Consider the following 12,978-nt stretch of genomic DNA (forward strand, 5'->3'; position numbering starts at 1 on the left):
GGACAGTGACGTCATGATGATCCAGCCCTTTGAAGATGAACCCATATATTTCTCTAACGCTGATTACGAGGGCCTAGATCCCGAACACAACCAAGCCCTAGTCATGACTCTCAACATCGCCGACAATGAGGTAAAAAGAATTTTGGTTGATAACGGCTCCTCGGCTAACATTATTTTTGAGCACACACTTAATAGGATAAAGTTGGGACACCTTCGTATGGACCTATGCATTGAAGACCCCCTCTACGGGTTCAGAAATAATATGATCCTAATCCGCGGGGTAATATAGCTCCACACGGTCTTTGGCACTGCACCCCAGCAAGTCTCTCATGTCATGAAATTCTATGTGATAAGTGCTACATCCTCCTACAACATGATTTTGGGGAGGCCCACCATCACCAAGCTCCGGGCCATCCCTTCAACAATTTACCTGAAACTAAAATTTCCCACCCCGGGAGGCATCGGAGAACTTAAAAGGGATCGGGAGGTGTCCGGAAGATGCTATGGGCAGGCTCTAGTGATGGCAGAAACTGAACCTGGAAAGAGGAAGAAGGCAATGGCCTCACCCAAAGGCCAAAGCCGCAAGAAACATCGTGAATATCTCAACAAAAGGCCAAGGTTGGACATCAACATGATAGAGGATTCGGGGTACGGTGTAACCAACGCTGGTGCCCGAATACAGAAATTTGTGGAAGTATAAGAAAAGACCAAAGTAGAACCTGCTGCACAAACTGCAGAGATAGAGTTGGAGCACGGGAACCCCACCCGGAAACTGAAGATTGGAAAAGGCTTAGAGACATCCTTCCAACAAGAACTCATCCGGCTGCTAAAAGAATACGCGGACGTGTTTATATGGACACCGGAGGACATGCCCGGGATAGACCAGTCTGCGGCGATGCATAGTCTGGATGTAGATCCGCGGAAGTGGCTGATCAAACAGAAAAGGAGAAACTTCACCTCGGAGCGGTAATTGGCTATAGACGAAGAAGTAGAAAAGTTGTTCAAGGTCGACATCATCTGCGAAATCAAGTACCCCGATTGGCTCGCCAATATGGTGTTAGTCAAGAAGCCGAATGGGAAATGGAGAATGTGTGTCGATTACACAAGCCTCAACGCTGCATGCCCAAAAGATTCTTATCCCCTCCCCAACATCGATCAACTAATCGACGCAACTTCGGGTCACACTATGCTCATCTTTATGGATGCCTTCTTAGGGTATAACCAAGTCCGCATGAATCCCGAAGATATCACTAAAACATCCTTCATTACCCATCGGGCAGTCTACGCTTTTATCATGATGCCCTTCAGGCTCATCAATATCGGGGGCACCTACCAGAAAATGATGAACACCATCTTCAAGAGCCAACAAGGGAGGAACATGGAATCCTATGTAGACGACATGATCTCCAAGTCAATCACGATCCCGGATCACATCAAAGACCTCAAGGAGTGTTTGACAACTTGAGGAGGTACAACATGAAGCTGAACCCAGAGAAATGCGTATTCGGAGTACCTTCAGGCAAATTCTTGGGCTTCCTAGTCAGCGAAAGGGGGATCAAAGCAAACCCAGAAAAAATCAATGCCATAATGGAAATGAAGATACCCCGCACTCAAAAAGACATCCAGAAGTTGGAAGGATGCCTACGGCTCTACGCAGGTTTATCCCAAAGCTTGCAGAAAGATGTTTATCCCAAAGCTTGCAGAAAGATGTCTCCTATTCTTCGAACTCCTAAAAGGCGCCCGGAACAAGAAGTTGGTAGATTGGACCCCGGAATACCACACCGCTTTTGAGGAGGTTAAACAACATTTAATGAACCCCCCGGTGCTATCAAAAGCCAAGCCCGGGGAACCTTTGTTTCTTTATATTACCGCTGGCCCCAAAGCCGTCTCTTCGGCTCTCATCCGGGAAGAAGGAGGAATCCAGAGCCCCGTCTACTATGTTTTCCAAGTCCTCAAAGATGCTGAGACACGGTACCCAAACTTGGAAAAATTTGCCTTGGCCCTCGTGAACTCCAGCAGGAAATTAAGGCAATATTTCCAAGGCCGAGATATTAGAGTGGTCACAGATCAACAACTCAAGAGAATCATTCACTAGTCGGACGTGTCTAGAAGGCTGGTCAACTGGGCCATCGAGTTAAGCCAGTTCAACATCAAATTTGTGCCACGGACGGTGATAACGGCCCAGGCCCTGGCAGAGTTCGTCATGGAATGCACCTTCCCGGAGCAACAACCATCTACCCCCAGCGGGATAGCCCATGAAGACGCCAACCCAGGCACAGACTCCTAGAAGCTCTATGTGGACGGTTCATCAACGACCGAAAGGTCCGGGGCTGGCCTCATTCTGATTAGCCCAGAAGGATTCACCATTCAACAAGCAATAACCTTTGTCTTCAAAGCAACAAACAATCAAGATGGATATGAGGCACTCCTCTCCGGGCTCAGGTTAGCAAAATCCGTCGGGGTAACCAAGATGGTTGTTTATAGTGATTCTCATATCGTAGTCAAGCAAACCAGTGGAGAGTATATTGCGAAGGATCCCAAGTTGGCACAGTATCAAGAAATGGTACGGAGTATCCTCAAAACCACCCCCGATACCACCATCCTCCAGATAAGTAGAGAAGAAAATGCCAAGGCAGATGAGCTATCCAAGCTCGTGCAGAACGCTTTGGACCTCAGTAGTTAAGTCTATTTTGAAGAACTCGGGACACCTAGCACGGAGTGGGCCGAGATCTTGTGCATCGGCAGTCCAGACAACTGGATGACCCCATACATAGCCTACCTACGGGACGGAACGCTTCTGGAAGATCAGAACAAAACCAAATACCTAAAACACAAGGCTGCCCATTTCTTCCTAAAAAATGGTCAGTTGTACAGAAGAACCTTTTCAGCACCTACCCTAAGTGTGTAGACCCGGAGGAAGCTAACTACAGTCTTCGAGAAGTTCATGAAGGCATCTGTGGAGATCACCTGGCAGCCAAAGCTATGGCCTACAAAGTCATCAGGCAAGGATATCACTGACCCACATTCCACTCCGATTCCATAGCCTATGTCAAGAAATGCCCTCAGTGCCAGAAATTTAGTAATGTTCCCAAGCAAAGCCTGAGCCTGCCAGCGTCGGTGTTATCTCCAATCCCATTTGCCGTTTGAGGCATAGATATCATGGGCCCTTTTCCCCGGGTAAAAGGTGACCTCCGCTACGTGATGGTAGCCATTGACTACATGACGAAATGGGCAGAAGCCAAAGCCATGAGGACAATCAATCAACAAGATTGTATCAAATTCATGGATTCAATCGTGATGCGATTCGGGATCCCAGTAGTTTTAGTCTCCGACAATGGCCCATAGTTCGTTGCATCCGAAAGAACTCGGAATCAAGCACAAAAGGGCATATGTGGCACATCCTCAAGGAAACGGACAAGTCGAAGTGACCAACAGAACCATACTCCGGGGCCTAGAGAAAAGGTTGGAAGAATCCAAGAAAACTTGGTCAGATGAGCTCCCGAAAGTGATGTGGTCCTACAGGACCACCTCTAGGACAGGAACCGGAGAGACCCCCCTTTAAGCTTGCCTATGGCACTGAAGCCCGAATACCGATCGAAATCGAGTCCCCCTCCCACAGGGTTACCAACTTTGACGAAGTCTCAAACATCGGAGGCCTCAAAACCAACCTGGAGCTCCTGGACGAAGTAAGAGACTGAGCTGTAGAAAAGATGGAAAGCTATAAAGAAAAGAAAAGGCTATATTTCGCAAAGAAAGCAAAGATCAGAGAGTATAAAACGGGAGATTTGGTACTTCGGCACACCGAGGCTTCGGACCCAACCAATCAAGAGAAGCTGCAACCCAACTGGGAAGGGCCCTACATAGTTAAAGAAGTGCTCCATCCAGGAACCTACAAGCTAAACTATCTCAACGGAACCGAAATCCCAAATACCTGGCACGGAGCCCGCCTAAGGAAGTTCTACCAGTAAGGGAAAGGTGCACTTTCTGGGATCATCTCTACTTTTATACTATAACTTGATGTAAACACCATTCTCATTCACCCCCAAATGTAATTTTCACTTTATTTTGAGTTGAATGAAAATCTTCACTTTGAGCATCCCATAGCTTAAGGTAATTTTATTATGTTTCTTGTTTACCATCGCCATATAACTTATAAAAATTTCTGCAAGTCAGAAATCAACCCCATCCTGGGGACTAATACACAAACCACGTGTACTTGGATAATTTTTATTTCAGTGAAATTTTTTTAACCCCATCCCAGGGACTAATACACAAACCATGTGTACTTACATAATTTTTATTTCAGTGAAATTTTTTTAACACCATCCCGGGGACTAATACACAAACCATATGTACTTAGATAATTTTTATTTCAGTGAAAATTTTTTAACCCCGTCCCGGGGACTAATACACAAACCATGTGTACTTAAATAATTTCTATTTCAGTTAAAAAATTTAAACCTCACCCCGGGGACCAATACACAAACCATGCGTATTTAGAGAATTTTTATTTTAGTTAAAAAAATTTAACCCCATCTCGGGGACTAATACACAAATCATGTTTACTTAGATAATTTTTATTTCAGTGAAAATTTTTTAACCCCATCCCGGGGACTATTACACAAACCATGTGTACTTAGATAATTTCTATTTCAGTTAAAAACTTTAAACCCCACCCCGGGGACCAATACACAAACCATGTGTACTTAGAGAATTTTTATTTCAGTTAAAAAATTTTAACCCCATCCCGGGGACTAACACACAAATCATGTGTACTTAGAAAATTCTTAACAAAAAGCAGCAGAAACCAAATACAGAAAGGAAAATATATTTACATGTTTATCCAGGGCAAACCAGCCCCGGACCAAATTCAAACCAAAGTCATACAGAATTTAAGAAATAAGTTTAAAAGCCACAAGGGTTAAGTCTCTGAACGTAAACAAACTAAGAAAATAATTACAAGGCGCGAAGCCTGGGTCTTCATCCATCAGTTCTCGGGAGGAGGAGGAGTCTTCTCACGGACCTCTTCAGGGGGTGGAGGTGGCTACGCCCCGGAGGTGCCCTCTCCAGCAGCTTTGGCTTCCTCACGGCGGAGCTCTTCTGCAAGGTACAGCTCTATGAACCCGTCCATGTCACCGCCCGGATTCTCAGCCAGATAAGCAGAAGCGATGTCCCAGCAGATGTTAACCTTCTCGAAGATCTTGTTGTTGAGCTCCTCATAGTAGGCGGGAGTACCCCGGAAGGCTTCAAGGACCTCCTCTGCCCGGGGCCTGGCAGCAAGCTCTTTCTGTAAGTTCTCCACCTTCCCCCGAAGGGACCCAACTACCTGCTCAGCACCCTCCCGGGCTTTCACCGCCTCAACAACGGCCTACTTATGCTCCCGGGATTCCCTCTCCTTCACCTCCCTGTACTTAGCGAACCTTTCCTTCTCGCCAACCAACTCCTTTACCGCAGTCTTATTTTTAGCCTCCCTCACACGGTAATTGTGAAGGATGGTAGAGCAGCCGCTGATCCGGGTGTTATCCTGAAAAGAAATAAAAAGACTTAGTGCTGATACAAAAGAAAAAAGAGAGGAGACGATAAGGGAGTACTCATACCTCTGAAACATCCCGAACGAGATGATTTAGGAGAGTAACCAAATCATCCTTGGCATAGCACTCGAAATCAGCGGGGGAGGCATAGTTGTCAAACATCTCGCTCCAGCGATCGTCAAGAGTCATCCGGGCCAAGAGGTTCTTCAGGGCATCCTCCTCTACTAGCTTCTCGCTTTCCTCTTCAATAGGGCCCGAGGTGGCCACCCTCCTCCGCTGGGGGGTCCCAGAGCCACCAACCATATCATCCTCCGCCTTCCTCTTGTGAGGGTTCAGAGCGCCCACTTCCTCTTCCTCCAACTCCAGCACCTCCACCTCATCGGGGCCCAGAACAACAGGTGTAGTAACCTCCGGCACACTCTGCCTAACGCTGTTCCCCGAGGAACCAGCATCCCGGACCTGCGAGCCACTACCACCACCAACCTTCTTCTTCCTCGATTCCAGTTGCACAGTACCGTCGATTTTCTTGAACCTGCCAGCCAAATCCTTGAACTGCTGCGACATGGCGTGATGGAAAGGATTGAGCAACGGGAGACCTGCGCAAGTGAACAAAAGTTTAGGGAGGAGACATCGGGGCACAGATATATGTCAAGAAAAAAGACAAGGAAAACACTATAGAGTAAAACACTTACAACCAACATTATACAACGTTTGGTTATCTAAAAAAGTATCCCGTGTCCACTGAGCACCCAAAGCCACCACAAAGTCGTACATATTCTCCACGGCAGTTCCACCGAGCCACTCGGTTGGGAACCTGTTATTTTTTAAAACATTTTTATACACAGGCATAAACTTCAGGTCCCCACCCCGGACGAAGATGAACTCTTGGTGCCAGCCCCGGAGCGAATTTAACATAAAGACAGGTGCACTCTTGATATCAGCAGGAAACCCGCAGCCATCTATGTTAAATGTGAACTCAAATAGGGGAGGCAGGGTGGACTTCTTAATCTTAAAGAGGTAGAGGAAAAGCTTGAAGGTAGGCAAATACTTCTTCACGTGACAGCAAGCAAGGAACCAGGAAACCCACATAATAGAGTTCGGGGCCAACTGGGTAAAAGGTATTCCGTAGACATCGCGGCATAAAGACTTAGTGAACTAGTGAAAATTTGGTCTCATACTATGAAGATGCTCTAATGGAATAGCTATTCAACCACCCACAGGAAGGTGATAAACCCTTTCGTGAGGTGCGGGCCACCTCCACTCCATACCTTCCCCGAAGTGAAAAACTGCTTTAACTAGGTCATCTATCTGTTCGAAGGTATAGGAGGCAAGGTCAGGGTGACGGGGGGCTGGAACATAGCCGGTCCCGGGAGCGTTATAAAACAACTCATCCATACGTGCCCCATCATAAGGTTCTTTGCCCCCGGGCCAATAAGCGTCATATAGGTCCCTGAAGTAATAATCACGTGGGGGGCTATTCTCCCGAGTCTGGACGAAGTAGTGGTCTATGTCTACCCAAGACCCATCTCTCCTACCCAAGGTCTGCCCAGTATTCAGAAGGAAGGTGGGCAATTCTTCAACTACGGGTTGTCGTGGGGGAGGCATATTATCAGGTTCCGCGGAAGAGTCACTAGAAGAATGTTCAGGAAGTCCGAAGTGGGGACGATCGGGCCTACGCTTAAGGTTAGCTTGTTGTTTCACTCTTGCTCTCCTAACCATATAACCCCGGAGTCTATGCCATTTCGGGAAGAAAAGAAAAAGGAGAAAAAATAGAAAGCTACTCAGAAATAGTTAACCTTAGAATCGAAACACCAAGATATATCATATAGTCTATACATACACATATGTGCTTACAAATAAAAGCCATGAACAGTCATGAACAACAAGAACAAACCCAGTTTCTTGCATAAACCAAACCCCCTTTCTTATACACACAAAAATCAAAAAACACACTCGTTTTGAGAAACAAAACCAAAATACACGAACATTAACCCCAAACATAAACAATAGTTTCGCATATCGAAATATCAAAACCCAGAACTACAAAGTTAAGTCAGCAATCATATACCAAATGAGTTACATGCATCTGAGAAACTAGTTACTCGATTCATCAAATCAAAAATAAGTATGGCGAATCGAAAGGATAAGAAGAGAGGGAGGACTTACAAAAAAGTAGCAGAAAAAGTACGGCTTCGAGTAAAGGCCATGAAAACTCCACAAGGCTCTTCGAAGAAAATAGAAGTTTATTTGATTTTCGTGTTAGCGTAAAAAATTAAGAAGAAGGGGTGGAGAGGTATTTATAGGAGCGAGGGAAGTAGAAACCCACTCAACTGTTGCACAATCCTGTCCGTTATTCCAGAACACGTGGCGCGATCTTTGCGTCCAAAGAGTAACCGCTGCAGTAAATGATTACATCGCTGTAATTATTTAACAGGCGCGGATTTTGAGGAGAAAAAGGGGGGAAACTGTAATATTTCGTATATATGTATATACGTATACATATACTCCTACAGGAAGCTCAACCGCCGCCTGACACCCCGGAGAAAATGACAAAACACTGTGCACCTGTCACATCGGTAACCCAGCAGCCCAACAAAAGGCCTAACCAAACACAACCCCGGGGACTTGTACCCAACAACACCCCGGGGCTAAGGGGCCACAAATCAAAGAAGAAATGCAAAAAAATTTCCAAGTTACATAATTCAAAAGGCCCAACCAAACACAACCCCGGGGACTTATACCCAACAACACCTCGGGGCTAAGGGGCCACAAATCAAAGAAGAAATGCAAAAAAAATTCCAAGTTACAGAATTCAAAAGGCCCAACCAAACACAACCCCGGGGACTTGTACCCAACAACATCCCAGGGCTAAGGGGCCACAAATCAAAGAAGAAATGCAAAAAAAAATTCAAGTTACATAATTCAAAGGGCCTAACCAAACAACCCGGGGACTTGTACCCAACAACACCCCGGGGCTAGGGGCCACTAATCAAAGAAGAAATGCAAAAATTTTCCAAGTTAAAGAATTCAAAAGGCCTAACTAAACACAACCCCGGGGACTTGTACCCAACAACACCCCGGGGCTAAGGGGCCACAAATCAAAGAAGAAATGCAAAAAAAATTCTAAGAGTCACGCAGGCCATTACACAAACTCCGAAAAAGAAGACTACTCCCTCATCCAGGAAAACCCCCATAAGGGAGTGGGAGACAAATGATATGTCATAAATAATCAAGCCCAAATAAAGTGAAGCAAGAGCCCAGATAGAAAACACCTCAGGCCCAAACCGGGGTGGTCCCTGGGCCACGTAACACAAGACAAAAATGTTAATTGTCTCATGTTACCAAAAATGGAACAATTGCATTACAGTCACCCATATGTAAGGATCCCAAGACAACACTGGTGGAAGAAAGACATTCAGGCCCCACAGTCCATCCAAACTGTTCAATCACTCACCAACCAAGAATGATCAAGGGTTAGGATGAAGAGGTACAAACCCCTAAAACCCTAAATGTGGGATCCTATAAAAGGACCCAAGAAAAGGGTTTTGGGAGTTAGAAAATATTTGACTGCTACACACCTATACACATACCATTATACATATATTTTGAATAGCTCTTTCTTCCCTATTCTTCTTCTTCAAGAAGTCTCATTCTTATTCTCACATCGAAGTTTCCGCGGGGACACAACCCCCTCCGGTTTTATTTTGCAGAGTCCTCTATCTAGCAAGTTAACCATACACTATCAACCACGTGGACAGGGCTCTAGCTTACGTGAAGAGAAGAAGACCCGGAAAGAAATAGAATTATCAGGTGGTGGTTTATTTAGGACGGAGATGATCATTTTCTCCTCTGACCTCTCGCAGTGATGGGAGTCTGCCGGTGATTTTCGGGTTTTAGAAGTTTATCGATTATTAACTCAGTTCCCTTTTCAAAAAAAAAACTCAGTTCCCATTTCTTTTCTCTTTTAATTTATGCCCTTCTTCAGAAGCCGATGTAAAATAAATGATTCCCATACATTCTCTTAAACTTATCATTCCATTAGTTCTCTATTTCAGACGGAGATGGTGGTTCAATTTCAATAAAAAAAAAGTATAAATAAATGAAATTCTAATAACAGGTTACTCTGGTTGACAACGTCATTTTCGTATCACATTCGGTTTTCTCTTAATAAATTGGAAATCGCGTCTGAGTTGAGGCCGGGCAGAGTCTGCAGCAGGAAGGATGGGCCAATACAATTCAAGCATTTTTAATGCAGACACCCCCACCTAGAACATAAGGGACTGCTTGTAATTTTTCACAGTGCTTGAGAACAACCCGTTCAAGCCTAGGAAAGTGATGAGAGGAAGCATCCCACTGCACCAAGTCTGTTCTTTCAAGTTGTAAGACTTTCAAGTAACTGTTTACTTTGAAGCTAACAATCAACCTAAGCATTTTCTACACACAAATGAAGGATTTTGGACTGTGAATGAGCATATTTTGTATTGTCTGATCTATTTTGTTCCTACCAAATTACTTGGCTTGCAGCAGCAGATTAAGTAGCCGCATTCCCATAAAGAAAAGAGAAGAGCCTAAGGTTCATAGCTGATTTATCATGCTCCTCAAAAATATGAAAACATACACAAAAAATGGCACTAGAGTCAGAAAATTAAAAATTTTAAGAGGTGATCATGAAATTAGACAAGCTAAACATTATCTATAACTTTTATATAGTTTGTTACACAATATTTGTTCTACAAGACTAGAACCAAAAGAAAGGAACGATGGAATCTTAAAACTTATTTATTTTGCTTTAAAACTACAGAGTGGGATGTCATTATTTCTTGAAGAGCTGAAATTAGCTTACCATATTCACTAAACATCACACCACCAGGGCAAAACTCAAGTTGCAGAGACAATCTAGGCCCAACTCCTGAAGCTTAACAGCACTTCTCTTAGTAGACCGTTCAACTCTGCCTAAATCACTTGGTAGACTCAAGTGTGCTGCTTTGCTTCATCATCTGCTTCACTTTCAGATCCTTAGCCCGCTCTTCAAGATAGATAATATTATAATAATGCAGCTATGAAGTTCTGCAGCCTCGTTCTAAAATCATCTTACGGATTGTCGTCTAGATTCTTGCAGTACTTTTTGGCAAGCCACAGTACCCGAAAATTCAAGAAAAGCATGACCCATCAACATGGATCTATCGCTTGCTGTCATTTGCTTAAAAGCAAATGAGGGGCTAGTCCAGATGTCTAAAACAGAAAGCATTGAAGGCAAAACTAACTTCTGAACACCCAAATTAAAGAGCTTCTCTTCGAGCACATTCATTAGTGTCTTGCACATACCTTGGCTTCTGTACTTTAATCGTGTAGCAATGAAGGGCAATTCTGCGACTCTGTCTCCAAATACTCGTACTGTTGCAAATGCAGCGACTCTAGCACCTTTTTGCAAGATCACAGTATAAAATCCTCGAAAATCTAGTTGTTTCAAATCTGATTTTCTGCTAAAAATTACATCTTCTCCAACATCCCTCCCACCCCAAGGTTCTTTTACAGATTTAAAACATTCATGCATTATGGAAAGTGCACCCTTCAGCCTTTTGTTTGTCCAAGGATCATTCACATTGTAATTTTTCTTCAAAAGAGTCCAAGTTAAATTATTTCCTCCCACAATAATCGGTTTCCCCAACAAGTCATTAAGACCAAAAGATATGGCCTCACAATTCCTACTACAAAACCACTCCTCCCTTTCCAGCTCTGCACCATAATAACCACCTATGCACTTTCCATGGTAGCACCGCTCACATTGATCACATTGTTTATCATGCACATATGAATCATCTCTACATAAATTGTCACCACAAATTCCGCAACAACATGATAGACAATACCAAAATTCACTAGGAGGAATCTCCGACAAACCATGACAACCTGCATGAAAGGCAGATGGACATTTATCACATAACATCAAGTCTCCACCTTCCCTACATATTGAGCAAACATCATCATTACTATGTTCTTCTAAATTTTGAGTCAATATTTCATTGTTGACGTCTTTCAATTGATTGTTCACGCCTCTTACTCGACCCCTGCCATTAATCTTTCTCTTCGCATCCCTTAATTTTATCAAGTCATTCATATTCTTACCACCAAGCCTTCTTCTTTTAACCCCTTCATCCAACTTAAAATCTTCCCTTCTAGCATCAAAACTTCCCATATCATCAAAACTACTATTTTTCGACTGAGTGACAACATCATTATATTCACTATCCCCAAACAAATCAATCCAGAACTTTCTTTTCTCACGCTGCATGGACGAAAAACTCCCAAAACAAACATCAACGTCCTCCACAACATGATTCTCAATAACACGATTTTCACTAAATTCTTCGAGTTGAGGTTGCTTATCTAAACAGGCTTTAACATCTTCTCTCACAAACTTTATTCGTGAAATACGATTAGTCAACTTGTCGAGTTGAGCCTTGTTATGTAAATAGGCCATGCATGCTGTTCGAAGTGAAAAATACTTTTTCTGACCAATACCAGGGGAGTAACGAAGTTCTTCGTTACCACGGTGTCTGGCTGCATAAGAAAAACACCAGCCTTCTGCTAACAGATGTTGTTTAGCTTTCAATATCAAATCTTCCTGTTCTTTTCTTTTGCCTCCTAATCCATTTGCGCTGTTACAATAATCAACTATAGCTTGAGGGTTGAATTTAGGTATTATGCGTTGAGTTTCTGAGTTTTTGCCCATGGCATTAGTAGCCGGGTTCGGAGGATCGCTGTATAATGGTGTGTGAATTGATTTACCATCGAATCCTGATTTTATATATGGTTAATGTTATTAAAATTCGATTAGGATATTAAAATTTCTGTATAATTTATACTGGTTTTTGTGTAGGATTAGGAATTATTAATTTAAATTTATAGTTTTGACAACGTGAATTCAAGGTAAATTTGGAAATCAGCAGGGATATAGAGGAAAGAATTGTATTACCATAATTTATTTTTCGAGACAAAAAAAAAATTAACTTATTTTTAATGCCAACGATGGAGATATGTAGGATTAATAATAGAGGAAATTATAAACTAATAATCGTATAAGAGGTAGTTTGATTCAAAATATGATATCGGATTGAATCGAAAATCAGGTTAGAGTGATATGGGAATCAAAAATTAATTGGTTGACTGTTGTAATAAATATTTTTAATTTAAAATATGTTAATCAATAAATTTTATTTATATATATATTAATTAAATTATTATTTTAATATATTTTTGATTCATAAATTTGTTTTAGTATTAAATATTTATATTTAATTGCTTAAATAAATTTTAAAATAGTAAAATTAATGTTGATATTCATGCTCGTCCCTCGTACCCACCTCCCAACAACTTGGGTATGGAAAGAGTTCTGTGTAACAGGTATCAAATTGTATTTTTCTAAACTAACCCGTAGTATAAGGTT

General features: G+C 42.7%; 1 protein-coding gene across 1 annotated transcript; it reads right to left on the bottom strand.

Annotated features, from left to right (window-relative positions):
- Window positions 1-10,617: 10,617 nt before the first annotated feature.
- LOC141691686 (increased DNA methylation 1-like) lies at window positions 10,618-12,264 on the bottom strand. Its single transcript, XM_074496448.1, has one exon. The coding sequence runs from the start codon at window positions 12,262-12,264 to the stop codon at window positions 10,618-10,620; it is 1,647 nt and encodes a 548-aa protein (XP_074352549.1).
- Window positions 12,265-12,978: the final 714 nt, after the last annotated feature.

Source organism: Apium graveolens, chromosome 10, assembly GCF_009905375.1.
Source record: "Apium graveolens cultivar Ventura chromosome 10, ASM990537v1, whole genome shotgun sequence".
Taxonomy (NCBI): Eukaryota; Viridiplantae; Streptophyta; class Magnoliopsida; order Apiales; family Apiaceae; genus Apium; species Apium graveolens.

Coding starts and splice junctions, on each gene's coding strand:
- LOC141691686 (XM_074496448.1), bottom strand. CDS start 12,264: ATGGGCAAAAACTCAGAAACTCAACGCATAATACCTAAATTCAACCCT.